Below are 18,723 nucleotides of genomic sequence, written 5' to 3' on the forward strand. Positions count from 1 at the left end.
ATCTGCCAATCCACCTGCCTCTCCCTCCCAAGTGCTGGGACTAAAGGTATGTGCCACCACTACCATGCCTGGCTTGAGTCAGTTTTCTTTAGTGGTGTGACTCCTGGCAGGTCAACTCCAAGAGATGACCCCAATACCTAAAGGTATGTGGGGGCACAAAGTGGACTTGAGATTAAAAAAAGAAAAAAAAAAGAGTATGTGAGATTGGGTGGATAGGGAGGTAGAGGTAGAATTGGATCTGGGAGAAGACAGGGGAGGCAGGGCAAATATGATCAAAACATATTGCATGAAATTCTCCAAGAATTAATATAACTACTATTTAAGGGCAGAAAAGATGGCTCAGCAATTAAGAACACTTACTGGTCTTCCAGAGGAGCCAAGCTCAGTTCCCAACACTCATGGGCAGCTTACAACCATCCTAATTTCAGTTCCAGAGGACCTGACATCCTCTTCTGGCCTCCATGGATACCTGCACACATGTGGCACATACATACAAACATGCAAACAAACACACACACACAAACACACACATAAAAATAACTTTTTTAATTATTTTAAAACAAAGTAGGGGATCTAGATGAAAGGTATACAAGAGCCATTATCTAGTAATCTACCACCTTTTCTCTATTTTGAAAGTTTAAAAGTAAAAAAAAAAAAATACAGCCAGGCGTGGTGGCACACACCTGTAGTCCCAGCACTAGGGAGGCAGAGGCAGGTGGATCTCTCTGAGTTTGAGGCCAGCCTGGTCTACATAGTGAGTTCCAAGCCAGCTGGGGCTACAGGGAGACCCTGTCTCAAAAAAACCAAAAAAAAAAAAAAAAGTTATATTGCTGGGGCTAGAGAGATGGCTCAGAGGTTAAGAGCACTGGTTACTCTTGCAGAGGACCCAGGTTCAGTTCCCAGCACCCACATGACGGCTAACAACTGCTGTTTTAGGGGATCTGACACCTCTTCTGATCTCTGCAGGAATTGCACAACACAGGTGCACTTACATACATGCAGGCAACATACTCATACACATAAAATAAAAATAATAAAAAAAATTTTAAGTAATGTTACTAGGGCTGGGAAAAATGGCTCAGTTCATTAGGTGCTTGTCATGTAAGCATGAGAACCTCAGTTCAATCTCCCAAATCAGTGGTGCTATCAGGGGAAAGGTGGTTAGGGCCAGGTCCCTGGGGCTCTCTGGTCAGACAGTGTGGTGGTCTGAATGAGAATGTCCCCCACAGGCTCCAAGTATTTGGACATTCGATCCCCAGTTGGTAGCACTGTTTTGGGAGGTCTTAGAAGGCATGGCCATGTTGAAGGAAGTATGTCACTGGGGGCCGACTTAGAGAGTTCTATTTTTTTTTTTTTAAAGGTTGTTTTCATTTTTAACAGAAATTCACCCTTGTACCATTTCTTCATATTTGGGGCTGGGGAGTCTGTGAAGGTCAAAGGGGACAGTGACACCAGCTAACTCCCCTAATACAATGCACCAGCAGCTGAGGTAGGAGTGATCTCTGGGTCCTTTCAGTAGGTGGGAATGTGGGATCAGACCATGAGCCACCATGAGAAAAGCCCTCACTGTCTGATGAGGGGTTCTCAGTGGTTTTCATCCACATTTCCGGGCCCTCTGCATACTGGGACTGGCTGCTTCTCATGTCTCAGCTGGCACCCTCTTCATATCTCTCTGGTTCCACTCAAAGACAGTTGACCTCACTCAGCATGTGGCTGGATGCTTTGAAGCAGAGTAGGGGACTTGTACATGCTGGCTTCACCTGGCTCTAAGTTCTTAAGCCTTGCCGATCTTGAGTCACTCTCTCTGCTTCCTGTGCCTGCTTAAAGATGTTGAGAGCTTAGCTTCCACTCCTCCTCCAGCTACCTCTGCTGTCATGCCTACCTGAAACAATGGACTCTTGCCCCTTTGGAACCGTAAGTTAAATAAACTTTTCGTCTACAATTTGGTGGGACCAGAAGATGGCGTTGGATCCCCTGGAACTGGAGTTATGGTGTTTCTATCAGAGCAACAGAAAAGTAACTAATACAGACAGCCTAGCCTATTAGTAGAGTTCCAGGCTAGTAAGAAACCTTGTCACACACAAAAAAAAATGTTGGATTCCACTTGAACAGCACCCAAAGTTGTCCTGTGACACACACACATACACACACACACACACGCACACACACACACACACACACACACACACACACACACACAAAAGAAAGTGACACATCCTAATGAATTCTAAATGTTATTCATAAAGTACATATTTTCCTTTTAAGCAAAGTTACTGTCAAGTATAAATGATAACAAAACTTTTCCTCTGTTTAAAACAATGCATCAGAACTCTTTGGAGACAAGCACTTTCCATCTTGGAGCTGGATATGAAATCTATTATTTATATCATGTGTTTATAACTTAGTTTTTAGGACAGACCATTCTTAAACTGAACTATGACAAACAAGCAAGAGGACTTAAATAACTGAGTTTCTACACCCTGAATTTCCTTAATGAGAAGACCTCCCTCTTGCCAGGCTCCCTGAATCATTTCCTAAGGACACAGCATCCATCTAAAAGTAGTTGTTTCTACCCCACAAAAGCCTGGTTTCCAAGGAGACACAGTGGACTCTCACATTACTTTTGGCTGACATTTATGAGAAAAATCCTTCCTGGTAAAAAACTGTGCCTCTCCTCTTAGATCATCAATAGAAAACAAAAGTTGGATATATATGTAAGTAAACAATGAGAAACAGGCTTAAGGCTCCAACCACAAACAGAAAAGTTATCCAATGGCAACTTTAATTTGTAGTCTTTTCTTGAATAAAGACTATTTTCTGTCTTTTTCCCAAGAAAAGGCAAACTTTGAACCGCTTTGGACTTACCACTTGTTATAGCTCACTAAGAACAAGTCAGCTTTCATCAACAAAAGAGAGCTATTCCCCAGGCAAGGTCATATGAATAGCTGTGCTCCTCTGTGAGGCTCTCCAAAGGAACACATATCAGTTATTAGTAGAGGTTTTTCTTCCCTTTAAATAAAAAATTTTTAAATACTAAATTTATATATTTACAAAATATAAAACAGTGTGAAGCTATTAAAATAATGTTTGTAGAGTAACAGAAAAAAAAAATACTGCAAATCTAGCATTTAAGGCAAGATGACTCAGTGGTTTAGCATACTGGATACTCTTGTAAAGGACCTAAATTCAGTTCCCGGCACCCACATAAAGGCTAGCAACAATCCATAACTCTGGTTCCAGGGGATCCAACGCCCTTTGCTGGTCCCCAAGGGCACTGCATGTATGTGATGCACTTACATACATGCAGACAAAACGCTCATACACATAAAATAAAAATAATAAAAATTTAAAAGAAAAGGTCTTCACAGCACTGAAACTGAATAAAATTGTTATACTAGGGCCAGATTTGGTGGGCCTTTAATCCCAGCACTCTAGAAGTAGAGGAAGGTGGATCTCTATGACATTGAGGCCAGCCTGGTCTACATAGTGAGTTTCAGGCCAGCTAGGGCTACTGGGAGAGGCTGCCTCAACTCCCCACTCCCCAAAAAAGTTATTCTAGGGACTCAAATGGAGTATGGAGTAACCAGTAAAAATTACAGGAATTGTTCTTATGCTTGAAAGCTTCTAAATGTAAACTTGAGTTACTTTGTGATCTGTATTTTATGTGTATAATTTATACATTGACTCCAAAGACCTGGACATAGCTTTAAGTGAATACAAACTCTAAGCCGGTGATAAAATTATCTTTAGGCACATAAAATAACAGACTACACGAAAAACAATTAGCCATTTATTATCAAATATAAACTAGTAATAACAACTGTTTTGGTAAAGAAATCCAGAATATTAAAAGTAAGAGCTGTCTGTGATGGATTTAGCTCATGGTAATGACAGTGTTCAGGACATACTAAGCAAAGGAATCTGAGAAATGGCAAGTATATGACGACTTCTCTGAAATTCGCTGAAGAAAATCCTAACACTCTGAGGTAAGAAGCCTTCCCAGGCTAGAGGGACAGCTCAGCAATTAAGAGCACATAGCCACGTCTGACAGGTCACAACTGCCTGTAACTCCAGACAGGAAATCCAATGCCGTTTTCTGGAGTCTGCAGACACCTGAATGTATGTAGCATATACTCACAGACACACAGACACACACATACACACAATGAATAATAAATAAATAAATAAATAAATAAATAAATAAATAAATAAATAAATAAATAAATATCTTGGAAAAAAAAAAAGAAGTGCCTCTTCATGCACCCTGAGGAAAGAATACTTTTATTTCCAGAGATAGACAGACACAGAAAAACCTAAGAACTGGGTCTTGCCAAGTTTCCCCCCAGTTTATTGCCCTCAGCTCACATCTCCTTTGTTCTGTGACCCTTTCCCCTAACTTTCCACACTTTATCGAACCTAACATAAAAACACTGAGGCTTAACCATTCCTTCACTTTACAAAGACTCCTAAGTCATGACATAAAGCTTACATTAAATAGATCAGTGAGCTTTTTGCTTACTAACCTGTCTTCTGTTACAAGATGAATACCCCATCAGAGACCTTGGATGAGCAGAAGGTAACACATCTTTCCTCTCACAGAAAAATGAAATAAAGTTTAACTTATGCTACTTATGGGGTTGTCACATTCTTATATATGAAAAGTTTTCTTTCCTGATTATCTTTCCAAGTGTCTATAAAAGCTTCTGGGGTTGTCAAGATGGCTCAGCAGGTAAAGGTATTTGCCACCAAGCCTGACAACCTGAGTTTGATCCCTGGGACCCACACGTGGTAGAAGATGAAAAGTGACTCCAGCAAGTTGTACTCTAACCTCCACAAGTACCATGGTATGGGCATGTGCATGCACAAGCACAATAAATAAACAAACAAACATTAAAATTTAACCTTCTGAATAACTACACTGTGATCTCCTTAAAAGCAAAAATAAAGGGGTTATAGAGAAAACTCAGCAAAGGACATGGGTTCAGTTCTCAGCACTCACACAGCAGTTAACAATCATCCATAACTCCAGTTCTAGGGGATCTGGTGCCCTTTTCTGACCTCTGAGGGCACTGTACAACACAAGTGCAATTACATACATGCAGACAATACACTCACATTTAAAAAATAAAACAGTATTTTTAAACGAATTTTAAAAATAAAATTAAGCCAAAAAAACCTATGAATGAGTCAAAGACAGTTTTATTGTAAAATTATTATTTGACTTCTAACCTTATTTTATGTTTGAGACAGCATCTTACTGTGTAGCCTTGGCTTGCCTGGAACTTGTTATGTAGCCTAGGTTGGTCTTGAACTTCCTGGATGCTGAGATTAAAGGTGTATGCCACCACACCCAATCAGACTCCTAACTTTAATTCTTTGGGGGTCTTTTTTTTTGGGGGTTTTTTTTTTGGTCTTTTTTGAGACAGGGCCTCCCTGTAGCCCCAGCTGTCCTGGAACTCGCTATGTAGACCAAGCTGGCCTTGAACTCACAGAGATCTGCCTGCCTCAGCCTCCCGAGTGCTGGGATTAAAGGCATGCACCAGCACGCCCAGCATGGGGGTCTTTTTTTAGGACAGGGTCTCCCTGTAACCCCAGCAGGCCTGGAAATCAGTAGACCAGACTGACCTTGAACTCTAAACTCCACATGCATATCATGCGTGTCTGTGCAAACAATAAAAATATAATTTAAAAGGTTTAGGGGGATGTTTGTTTGTTTTTGAGTGTCTTTACTCATGTAGTCCATTGTTCTCCTACAGTGTATTCTGATCTATTCCTCAATTTGCTTTAAATAAAATTTCCTTGCTATTTTGCAATCTGTGTGGACTTTTATTTTATTCTTGAATAAAAGGCCAAGAACCTGGAAACACCTGGCCTAGACCTGCACCACTAGTAACATAATCACACTGGCATCAGAAAGCAGAGTCAGGAGAGAGGTCACAACAGACAACACTGCTTTGGTGGCCCTCTAGTTTCTGTGTTAGCGTGTCTGGATAACATGAAGCATAGAAAGGCCAACTTCTCTCAAGCAGCACAGCATGCTGGTGTCTAGGAAGATGTAATAGTAAATGATCTGCAAGAGGCCTTATAATGCCTGAATCTGTTTACCATCTATATTAGTCACTTTTCTGTTGCTGTGACAGAAACATTGACCAAAGCAATTTATAGAAGTAAGCATTTATTTGAGCTTAGAGTTCCAGGGGAATTACAGTCCATTACAGCAAGGAATCATGGCAGCAGAGGTAGCTGGAGGAGGAGGGTAAACTAAGCTCTCCATTTTCCAGCAGCAGGCACATCAAACAAGAGAGCAACTGGAGATCCAGCAGGCTTAAGAACTCTCTAAGCCCACCCCCAGTGATGTGTTTCTCCAGGATAGCCATACCTTCTAAAACCTCCCAAAACAGCACCACCATCTGGGGACAAAATATCCAAATATTTGGAGCCCATGGGGGACATTTTCATTCAAATCATCACACCATCAATATTCAGATGCAAAGAGTCTTATCTAATAACATCAAGACTTAAACTGTCACTAGATGTGAGGCTCTCACATGTCGGTGGCCAGAAAGGTTCAAAAACAGGTGCCCTCAGCAACTCCTAAGCCCATCATTGTGCCCTGTGGCCAGCATCAGGCTGGAGACAGGTGATACTTGGTCTCTGGCATTTCCAGTTTCCTCCTCGGTGGAGACCACCAGAGGCTGAAGGCCAAACTCCCAACAATCTGACTATAGCACAGGTCTTCTTTTGGGCTGCTCTGTTCTTTCCTATTGCTTTCTGGCTTTGGCTTTGGGCTTCAAACCCTTTAGGAATAAACTGCTCCTCGAGAAGTCAGGGGATCAGCAGTGTCCATGAGATCAGCCTACTCAGGAGCCATCTGAGGAGAGGGAGACACTCCAGGCTTCACAGCTGGCCCATTCCTCTCTGGCCTCATACGTGCCTATGCACCTTAGCCCCCAGCACCCCGAGGCCTCATACCACTCCAGCACTGCAAGCCCCATCTTCTACTCAAGCCCCTCCTCTGACATACCAGAGAGGCATCATCTGTTGTTTTGTTTTGTTTTGAGACAGGGTCTCCCTGTAGCCCCAGCTGTCCTGGAACTTACTATGTAGATCAGGCTGGCCTTGAACTCACAGAGATCCGCCTGCCTCTGGGATTTAATCCTCTGGGATTAAAGGCATGCACCACCACGCCCGGCCCGCATCATCTCTTTTTAAGACAAGTTATTGCTATCCTAAAACTTTCTATCCTAAAACTTCCTATGCAGGCCAGGCTATCTAAAACAAGCTATCCTAAAACTTCCGATGTAGGCCAGGCTAGCCTCAGACCTGAATCTTCCTTCCTAAGAGCAAAAATCACAGGTATGAGCTACCACACCCAACTTGTCTTAAACCATTTTGTCCAACTGAGGACAAAGCAAGTTCTGAGCACTTTAAAGGAAAGCTAAGGTACACTATGTTTGGTAGGTAGTGTGTATTGAATACATGTCTTGTTCAAATTAAGACAGTGGCTTAACTGAACTCATGCTCCTCCTGCCTCAGCCTCCTGAATGCTAGGTGGTATGTACCACCACATCCAGCTTAGTAAAGTCCATTTTCACTCAAGTTATTTTCAACTTGGGATGAGTTTATCATGATGCGATGCAACCATTAAGTGAAGAGGCTTTTCTTTTCTTCTTTTTTTTTTTTTTTTTTTTTTGAGACAGTCGCCCTGTATCCCTGGCTGGCCTGGAACTCACTATATAGACCAGGCTGGCCTTGAACTCACAGAGAGACGCCTGCCTCTGCCTCCTGAGTGCCCGTCTGAGGAATCATTTTTATAAGCAAAACAAAGGTAACAACTGAAGCCATGCAGTATTTAAGGGAATATAAATAATTATGATTTATTTTTTAATGTGATTTCCCTGATTAAGCGTGAGTCTGGAAACAAGCAGGTACTTGCAATAATAAAATTAATTTTGTTGGTCGTGGTAGCGCACGCCTTTAATCCCAGCACTTGGGAGGCAGAGGCAGGCAAGATCTCTGTGAGTTCAAGGCCAGCTTGGTCTACATAGTAAGTTCCAGGACAGCTGGGGCTACAGAGAGACCCTGTCTCAAAAAGTAACTGCTGAGTCACATTTCCAGTCCTAATATTTCTCTTGTGTGTGTGTGTGTGTGTGTGTGTGTGTGTGTGAATGAGTGTATTGCCTGCATGTATGTGAGTGCACCTGTGTCGTGCAATGCCTCAGAGGTCAGAAGAGGGCTTCGTATTTCGTATTCCCTGGAGTTAAGGACAGTTCATAGCCACGCTGTGGGTCCTGGGAATCGAACCCAGGTCCTCTGCAAGAGCAGTCAGTGCTCTTAACCACTGAGCCATCTCTCCAGCCCCAAAATTAGTTAATTTTAAATTGAAAGAGAGAAATACAATCATTACACCCCATCTAAAACACATGTATGAAAAGGATGCCTAAAACCCAAATAACTGAATGTATCCTGTATCCAATCAATAAGTTCGGGGGGGGACCCAAAATCTTAAGCAATCAGGAAACGAATTAAAGTCAGGCAGAAAGCACACAGAGCAGTGAAAAGGAAGGCAGGCAGTTGCTGGTCTTTAAGTCCTTCTAGACATTGTTGAAGTAATGATCCTATGAACAACTGCTGAATCAAGAAAATGTTGTCCTAAAATAAGAAATCAGCACATAAGCTTCTGAGAAAGTTAAAGAAATTGCTACCTTTGGCCATTTGGGATTGAGGAGTCGGGCTTTGATTGCATCGTCCAGGGCCTTGTCATACTGCTGGAGCTTCATGTAGGCTGCAGATCTGTTGCTGTACAAGATGCAGTTCTGAGGGTCAACAGCCAGGGCTTCATTATATAAAACAATAGCTGTGTGGAAGTCTCCATCATGACAGGCCTGGTTACTCTGACGAACTTTCTCAACAAATTCAGCCTTGCTCAGTATTGGTTCATCTGGACTTCTCCGGCCAATAGTCTTAGCACCAAAGAGAGGAATCTACAAATAAAGAACTTTGTTAAAGAACGTTCAGGTTATCCAGACTGAATAAAACAGGTCAGAGAAATTCTTCACAGCATGCTTTACATTACTTGATTTTTGTGTCCTCAAAGATAAGCATGAGAACTGGAGTTTGGATCCTCAAAACTCAAGTAAAAAACTGGGTAGGTGTGGGGGCCACCTGTAATCCCCACAGGCAGAGACAGATGATCCCCAGAGCAAACTGGCTAGCTAGCCTATTCAGAACTGATGAGCTCTGGGTTCAGTGAGAAATCTTGCCTCAATAAATAAAGTAAGAGAGATCAAGGAAGACGCATGACATCAACTTTGGGCCTCCACACATGCACACACACAAACCTACACATACATGTGTACCCATCCACAAATAAAAACACACATACTACACACAAAAAAAACATTAAAATGTGTTTATGTATGCATGATACATGCATTCCTATTTATACAAGTACAAATTTGTTGAAGGACAGAGTGAATGAATGCATAAGAGTACTAGGGCTTTTCCTCAGCAACTTAAAAGTTACACTCAGGAAAAGCTGAGACGCAAACCTACAGATCTCAACTATAAGATGGTTCTACTCAAAAAATAAAGGATAAAATTTTGTTTTGTGTTTTGAGAGAGGGTCTGATGTAGCCCAGACTAGCCTTAAACTCAATGCACAGCCAATGATAACCTTTAACTTTTGATCCTCCTGCATCCACCCTGAGTACAAAAACTGTAAGCATCTACCACCATGCCCAGTTCCTCAACGCTGGTGACTGAGGGCTTTGTATAAACTAGGCAAGCACTCTACCAAACTGAGCTACATCCCAGCCCTTGAAAAGGTAAGATTAAAATATATTAACTATGTTAAATTATCTCTGGATATAAGATTATGGAGTATTTTTATTTTTATTTTTAACACTATCCAAATGTTAGGCAATGACTACAGGCAAGTTTTAAAATGCACTTACTAAATGAATCCTTTTGGAATTGGACTGGCAAATTTAGTAACCATAACTTGGCTACTATCATGAAATTTCAAGAGAGATTTTTGGAGAACACCAAAAATATATACCTCCTTCTCACCCTCCCTCCCACTCTACCCCTCAATCCCCATTCCAACCCAACCTACCTCCTCTATGCTGGGAGTCCGACCCAGGGCCTCACTCCCAAGACCTGAAAGGTAGTTTCAATATTGATTTTGCAAGATCACGGTTTTCTATGACTTCATAGCCATAGTGTTGTTTTTTGTTTTTGTCTTAAGCAGGGTCTTATGTAGGCTGGCCTCAAACTCACTATGCAGCCTAGGATGACCTCAACTGAACTCCTGACTCTCCTGCCTTTACCTTCAAGCAATGGGATCACAAACCAGTACCATTATGCCAAGCTTTGATTTTTAAAACAGGAAATTACAACTTCACTAGAGTCCAAAGAGAAAAAACTTAACACAGTATTAGGAGAGATATTTTATCATTCTGAGAGAGATATTTTATAATGTGCCCTAAACAAACTAAAATAAAACATAATTTCCTACATCATGATTTCCTTTAAGACCAAGTCCTCTAACACCAGTCCAGAGGATGAGGCATCCGACTTTATGGAACATACCAACATAATAGACTACTTACCTAGGTACTTGTTTTTAAAAAGTAACTTCCATAAAGAGGAAGATCTAATCTCCTACATGAACAACCACTGTTCCTCAGATCACAGGATATTATGGGCTACATTTCCAAGACAGTGATTATGCTAACTATATTCTGACCAATAGTGATTAAGGGCTCCTTTTCCCTACATCCCTGTAAGCATTTCTTGTTTCTGTTTTATTCTGTTTTTCTGTTCTTGATGATAGCAAAAAATCCTTACTGCAAGGAGCTGGAGAGATGGCTCAGGGCCTATGAGAACAGGCGTTCAGTTCTCAACACCCATACTGGGCAACTCACAAACTGCCTATAATTCTAGCTCCAGGGGATCTGAGCCTTCTTTTGGCCTCTGACAGCACCAGCATATGGCACACATAGAGACATATAAATAATTTTTTTTTAATTTAAAACTTTTAAAACAACCCTGACTGCACTGAAATGGAATTTAAATGTGACTTTGTGGAGGGCAAGGGGGATGGTATGTACATGTTTCTGTGAGCATGTACAGATGTGTTCATGCAAGTTGGAACCAGAGGTAAATGGCAGGTGTCTTTCTTGTTTTCTACCTTATTTTTTATTTTAATTTTTATTTGGCCTTTGAAAATTTCATACATGTATACAATGCATCTTGACCATATCCCACACCTCTCACTTTCCCCCAACCCCCAACTCCCTCCAGGGCCCTTCTTCACATCTCCCTCCAAATTTCATGTTCTCCTTTTATAATTTGAGAGAGAGGTTGGCGGTTTATCTTTTGTTTGTCTGTTTTGAGACAGTGTCTCCCTGTAGCCCCAGCTGGCCTGGAACTTGCTATAGATAGCCTGGATCCCACCTGCCTCTGCCTCTTGAGTGCTGGGATCAAAGGCATGTGCCACCATGCCCAGCTTATAATTTTTTTTAACCCACAGAGTCCAATTAGTGCTGCCCATATGCACCTGGCATGGGGAACCTACCCGTGGCCACATCCCCAAAGAAAACCAACTTTTCCATCCCCCAGCAGCCATCAAGTGTCAATAACTATTCAGCTAAGAGTGAAGCCTTGGGAGCCCCTCCCCAATCCATGCTGGAATTTTTAAATGGTTTGACCTTGTGCAGGTCACAACAGCTGCTGTGAGTTCATGACTGTAACAGCCATGTCCTGTCCAGAAGAAAGCATTTCACAGCCTCCTCCACATCGTCTAGCTCTTACATTCTGTCTGTCCCTTCTTCTGGGTTTTTACTATCCCCTCTTTTATACATACATACATATATACATACATATATACACATATATATACATATATGTGTGTATATATATTTTTTAAATTTATTTCAGGATCACAGGTTTCCAAGTAGCTTCATTATATACTACTTCATTTTAAGACTTCACCTGGGGAGAGGTAGCTAGAGATGATCAGCAGTTAAAAACACTGGCTGCTTTTGCAGAGGACCTGGGTTCGATTCCCAGCACCCACATGGCAACTAAAAACCATTCATAACTCCACTTTCAGTGAATCCAACGCCCTCTTCTATCCTCCAAGGGCATTGCAACGACATGGGTGGACTTACATACATGCAGGCAATACACTCATACACATAAGATAATAAATTTAGCTGTGCATGGTGGCACAAGCCTTTAGTCCCAGCACTCGGGAGGCAGAGGCAAGTGGATCTCTATGAGTTCAAGGCCAGCCTGGTTTACACAGTCAGCTCTAGGCCAGCTGGGGCTACAGGAAGACCCTCTCTCAAAAAAGACCAAATAACAACAACAACAATAATAATAATAATAATAATAATAATAATTTTTTTAAATTTCCAGTTCCATACATTTACCTGCAAATTTCACAATTTCATTTTTCTTTACAGATAAGTAATATTCCGTTGTGTCTATGTACCACATTTTCATTATCCATTCATCAGCTGATGGGCATCTAGGTTCTTTCAACTCCTAGCTATTGCAAGTAGAGTGGCAATAAACATGGATAAGCAAGTATCTCTGAAGTCAGATAAAGTGCTTTGGGGGCTGGAGAAATGGTTCGGCAGTTAAGAACACTAGCTGCTCTTGCAGAGAACTGGGGTTCAGTTCCCAACACCCACATGGCAGCTAACAACTGTCAGTAACTCCAGTTATAGGGGATCCAATGCCCTCTTCTGATCTCCATGAACACTGTACACACGGTACATTTACATACTTGCACACAAAACACTCATACATATAAAAATATTTTTTTTTCAGCGCCAAGGACCAAACCCAGGACCTTGCGCTTGCTAGGCAAGCACTCTACCACTGAGCTAAATCCCCAACCCCAAAAATGAATTTTTAAAATAAAAAAATTAAAAATGATAATGAACTTTATAAAAATAAATTAAATTAGAAAAATAAAGTCCTTTGGGACTAATCCCAGGAATGGTATAACTGTATTATATGGTAGGTCTATTTACAGTTTTTTTGAGAAAAAGCTGGGCATGGAGACATATGCCTATAAACCCAGTACTAAGGAAGGTGGAGACAGATGGATCTTTCAAGGCTAGCAGAAACTTGAGTTCTGCGTTCAGTGAGATACCCTGTCCCAAAAACATAACAGAAGCAGATGAAAAGACCTAACATCAGCCTCTTGCCGCCACATGCACAGGCACGTGCACACACATACACAAATACACCAAAGTAGCCTTTGCAACTTGGCCATCGTTTGCTAAATGAATGAGCCATTAGTTTCTAATTCACACAAGATCACTTTCCACTCACCAAGTTATTCTTATGGCTAGAGAATAGGACACTTTTCAAATTAACATTAAAATGTCATGTGGAACTGGAGATGTAGCTCAGTTTGGAGGAGTGCTTCCCTAACATGGGTTTCATTCCCACCACCACTTAAAACTCGGTGTGGTGGTGTACACCCATAATTCCAGCACTCAGGAGGTAGAGGCAGGAGGATCAGAAGTTCATGGTCATCCCTGGCTCCATAGCAAGATAGAGGTCAGCCTAGGGTCATGAGACCCTATCTTGGGGTGGAGGTTCATAAGAATAAAAAGCCATGTGCTAGCTGTATACTTTTTTCACTTTTTAAAAATATTTTAAATATTCATTCATTTAACATGTATGTGTCTGTCCTTGAGTGTAAGCATGTGTACAATATGCTTACAATGCAGTACCCACAAAGGCTAGAAGAGGCTGTCAGGTCCCATGCAATCAGAGTTACAGGCAGTTGTAAGCACACTGCAGCAAGAGTTCTTAACTGCTAAGCCATCTCTCTAGCTCCTTCCTTGTTTCTTCAGACAGGGTCTTACTTCGAGCCAAGTAGGCCTAGACTTCATTATGTAGCCCAGGCTGGCCTCAAAACTCACAGTAATCCTCCTGCCTGAACCTCCAAAGAGCTAGGATTATGCCATGCCTGGCTCAGTTGTGTATTTTTTAAGGATTTTATTTATTTAACATGTATAAATCTGATGTCAGCAAAGGTCAGAAGAACGCATGGGATTCCCTGGAACTGGAGTTACAGTTATAAGTTGCCATGGGGGTGCTGGGAACCAAACCTGGGTCCTCTGCAAGAGCAGCCAGTGCTCTTAACTACTGAGGCATCTTTCTAGCCCCTAGTTGTGTACTTTTAAAACAAACAAAACAGGAGGCTGAGATGATGATGTAGCAGTTAAAAGTGCTTGTGTACAAGTGAGAGGACTGGGCTGGGCATGGTAGCGTTCCCTTTAATTCCAGCACTTGGAAGGCAGAGGCAGGCAGATCTCTGTGAGTTCAAGGCCAGCCTGGTCTACATAGTGAGTTCTAGGCCAGCTGGGGTTACAGGGAGACCCTGTCTCAAAAAGATTTTTTTTTTTTTAAAGTGAGAGGACTGGAGTTCAGATCCCCAGAAACCCACACAAATGCTGGGTGGGCATGGCAGCCCACTCTAACTCTAGCCTCAGAAGGTGGAGACTGGGACTCCCCAAAGCAAGCTGGCTAGCAAGACTAGCCCTATCAGCAAGGTCTAGGTTGGTTGAGACCCTGCCTCAATGACTAAGGTAGAGGATGATTCCTGATATCAACTTCAGGCTTCCACATGAACCATGCATGTACACTCACATACATGCATGCCCACATACATGCAAAAACATGCATCCACACATACATGCACATTACACATACACATGAAAAATGGAAAAAAGAATCAGGAGGGAGCAGTGGTGCACACATGCAGTCCCAGTTACTCTTGAGGACTGCGTGAACCAAGTCCAGCTTATGTAAGTACCAAGACTCCCTCTCAAGAAGAAAAAGGGGAAAACATGGGGGGGGGCTGGTGGTAGCTAGACTTGGTGGAACCTATAATCTCATGACTCAAGAAGTTGAGTCAAGAAAATCACTGAGAGCTCAAAGCCAGCTTGGGCTACATAGTAGGACCTTGCCTCAAAACACAAAAAAAGGGTCAACAATATGGCTCTGCAGATAAAAGCCCTTGCCACCAAGGCTGATGACCTGAGTTCAATCCCCCAGACCCACATGGTAGGAGGAGAGAATTGACTCCCACAAGTTGTCCTCTGATCTCAACACACTCACTGTGGTACATGCGCCATCACCCACAGACAAAATAAATAAATGTAATAAAATAAAATTTTAAAAAAAACTATGTCAGCAGCAACCATGCCACCTCTTGCTCACCGAGCTCCAGCTGAACGAGAAGCGGGGGTAAGTAAGGAGGCATCTATACCATGACTCATACAAAGCAGACTGCCCACAAATCCACTGGTGATAAAGTACCCAAGGAACAACTGGCTACCAAAGACGCTCACAAGGAGTGAAGAAACCTCATCTTCCTACACCTGGTACTGTGGCACTCTGAAATAAGATGAAGTCCACTGAACTTCCAATTGACAAACTCTCCTTGCAGCGTCTGGTGTGAGAAATTGCTCAGTACTTCAAAACAGCTCTGCACTTCCAGAGCACAGCTACTAGTGCTGTGCAGGATGCAGTGAGGCCTATCTGCTTGGCCTTTTTGAAGATCCCAACCTGTGTGCTACCTATGCCAAGTGGGTGACAATTAGGCTAAAAGATTACTCAGCTAGTGTGCCATATACCAAGAACATGCTTAAGAATCACCTGTGAGGGGAAACATTTCATCCTCAAAATAAAAGTTTTGTTCTCTTCCTACTGTCAGTAGTTGTGAACGTTAGAAATCTTTTGCATGGGGTCAAGCGTACCTGAGTATATGCCTCAAAGTGGGAAAATACAGGACAGAAGTCAGGTACCGGCAGTTTTTCATTTTCATTTGTGTGTGAATGTTTAATATAAATGCAGGATGTAAAGCATTAATGCAAGTCAAAATGTTTCAGTGAACAAGTTTCAACAGTTCAACTTTATAACAGTTATAAATAAACCTGTTAATTTTTCTGGACAATGCCAAAATTTGAATATTTTAAAATAAGTAAATTTCTTGTTGATGGTGAAAAATTAAAAAGAATGCAATATTGATATATATTTCAACATGAATAAACCTTTTAAATACTATATGAAAGAAATAAGACACAAAGAACATTATGTTCTACATGTTTTATGATGCCATTTATAGTAAACACCTATAATAATCAAGTCTGTGGCTGCCAGGCAGGCAACCACAGGACCTGAATGGATTATCACAGAACTGAAAAAAAGACCAGGGGACTCATGCAGTTTTATTTCTTTACTCTTTATTTCTTCATCCACGTAGGAGTGCCAAAGCACAAGCAGCTTTTTTATACTCCTATTCATTAGAGCTACAGTTGAATTCTTACAGAAGAGGGGATAATGATAAAGTGGCTAGAATATAGCAGTGTAGTAAAATATAATGACCAGAATAACAGTACCACCATAATATGTCTTGAGAGATAAAGGTATCTCCTGAGAAACTAGGGGAGTACTGGCATTCCAGAGATAACTCTCCAGTAAGCCTTCTTGCATAAACTTTCTCAAGAGACAAGGCTCTCCAGGCATACATGTTCAAGGAACAGCTAAATTTACCAAGCACACTTTTTAAAGCCATAGGAACACTGTTTCACAGTCCCTAAACAGGTCCATCAAGACAGACTGTTAGTGGTTGTCAGAGGTTACCAGGGATTGGTACAGAATAGCCCAGAATTTCTTTGAAAAGTGATAGAAATGTTGTAGAATTAGTGGTGATACTATGCTCAGCCTTGCAAGTATACTAAAAACGATTACTTGTCCACTTTAGCATAGAGGCTCTTATAAGGTACCTCAATTATTTGTTGTTGTTCTTTTGGTTTTTGGTGGTTTTTTTGTTTTTGTTTTTTGGTTTTTGGTTTTTTTTTTTTAGGTGTTTTTGAGACAGGGTCTCTCTGTAGCCCCAGCTGGCCTAAAACTCAATGTGTAGACCAGACTGGTCTTGAACTCACAGAGTTCCGCCTGCCTCTGCCTCCCAAGTGCTGGGATTAAAGGCGTGTGCCACCACGCCCCGCACCTCAATGTTTTTAAAGGTAAAAATAAAGATTTGTTCAAACACATAAAAACTGAGGAAATTCACTAACAACACTAAAGGAAATCCTGAAAGAATCATCCCAGACTGAAATATAGAAAATAATGAACAACAGTGGGAAGGATAAATACAAATATTAGCCAAACAGAATCACAAGAGCAATGTTAGTCAAGAGACTTCTAGCAGGGCCTGAGAGTCTGTTTTTTGGAAGGCATTAAAGATGCAGATGTGTTGAATCTATGTACTGTGCTTTACAAAGGTTCTGCTGGACCTCAGTAAGCAGCGAAATAATCAATTCTCTTACACCATATTAACCTAAGGGCTCATAGTAACCTAAGGGCTCATGTTGTAAGGAAGGAAATGACAAAAGAATTTAAAATTCTGTCAGACTAACAGAAAAATATAAAACAATTTTAAAGGCTGATTCATACAAAAGCAAATCCATGAAATAAAAATTTAAAAACATCAAGACAGATGAGCTGAGCATTTTTCAAGGCTGAGTAGAAGGATCAGGAATTTGAGGCCAGCCTGGGCTACAGAGGGAAAAGAGGGAGGGAGGGAGGGAGGGAGGGAGGAAGGGAGAAAGAAAAATGAGGAGATATCCTGTGCCCTGCAGTGGAGCCAGCTGGGCCAACAGTATGAATAAAAGCAATAAGATTTTTCTTTTCTGGGGCTGGGGGGAAGGTAGGGAGGGGTAGTTAGAAATATAAGAGCTAGACCATTGCTTCCTGATCCCTTGCATCCAGAAGACCCAGTTCCTTATCGAGGTCCCCAGGTTCCCTATGGGCCTGGGCCTGCCCTCACCTCACTCTGCTTCCCTGGGCCTACACAACCTGCCTGCCTCTCTCTGGGGTAAGTCAATCATGCCCTCCTCACCTTGATTCCCCCAGCCATATTCACCCTCCCATCTCCCCCACCCGTCTCTCCTCCTAGCCTGGGTCCTGTCCCGTTCCTTGTCTTGGCACCCCAGACACCTGGGGGAACCACCACTGCTTCCTGTTCCTTTGCATCCAGACCAACCCAGGTCCCTCTCAGGGTCCCCAGGAGCCCTCTGGGCCTAGTCCTGTCCTCACCTCCCTCTGCTTCCCTGGGCTGCTCAGCCCACCAGCCACTTTCCTGGATCCTGGGGCTAACCTCTGGGCCCTGGGCCACCACTGCTTGCTGATCCCTTGCATCCAGACAGACCCAGTTCCTTCTCAAGATCCCCAGGGGAACTCTGGGCTTGGTCCTGCCTTCACCTCCCTCTGCTTCCCTGGGCTGCACAACCCACCAGTCTCTTTCCTGGATGCCAGGTCTGACATTTGGCTTCCTGATCCTTTCCATCCAGACCAACCCAGTTCCTCAGTGCAGTCCCCAGGAGCCCTTGGGGCCTCTTCTCACCCCCATCTCCCTTTGCATCTCTGAGTGTCACGGCCACCAGCTGCCCTAGACCAGCATCTTTCCTGGGCCCTGCTCCCAGGCCAATCCAACCCCCAAATTCCTGAGGCCAAAATCTTTCCTGGAGGGATCCAGACCTTAGGAGAAAGCCTGAGAGCATCTGATCTTCATCTTAGGCCTCTGTGGGAACTCCTGAAGACAAAAGCAATCTGGCCACTCCAGTATGAAATCAGAAGGAGAATTGGAAGCTTAGACGAACCAGCTTTTCATGCCCCAAAAGTAAA

General features: G+C 42.4%; 1 protein-coding gene across 1 annotated transcript in view; it reads right to left on the reverse strand.

The window, feature by feature from the left end:
* Window positions 1–18,723, reverse strand: part of Ttc28 (tetratricopeptide repeat domain 28) — a 617,298-nt gene that overhangs the window by 575,075 nt on the left and 23,500 nt on the right. The window contains exon 2 of the mRNA XM_029556666.1: window positions 8,706–8,984. Within this exon, the coding sequence (XP_029412526.1) occupies window positions 8,706–8,984 (279 nt within the window). The remainder of the gene's footprint in view (window positions 1–8,705; window positions 8,985–18,723) is intronic.

The sequence above is a fragment of the Nannospalax galili genome, unplaced genomic scaffold (genome assembly GCF_000622305.1).
Source record: "Nannospalax galili isolate Female #2095 unplaced genomic scaffold, S.galili_v1.0 scaffold1327, whole genome shotgun sequence".
Classification (NCBI taxonomy): domain Eukaryota; kingdom Metazoa; phylum Chordata; class Mammalia; order Rodentia; family Spalacidae; genus Nannospalax; species Nannospalax galili.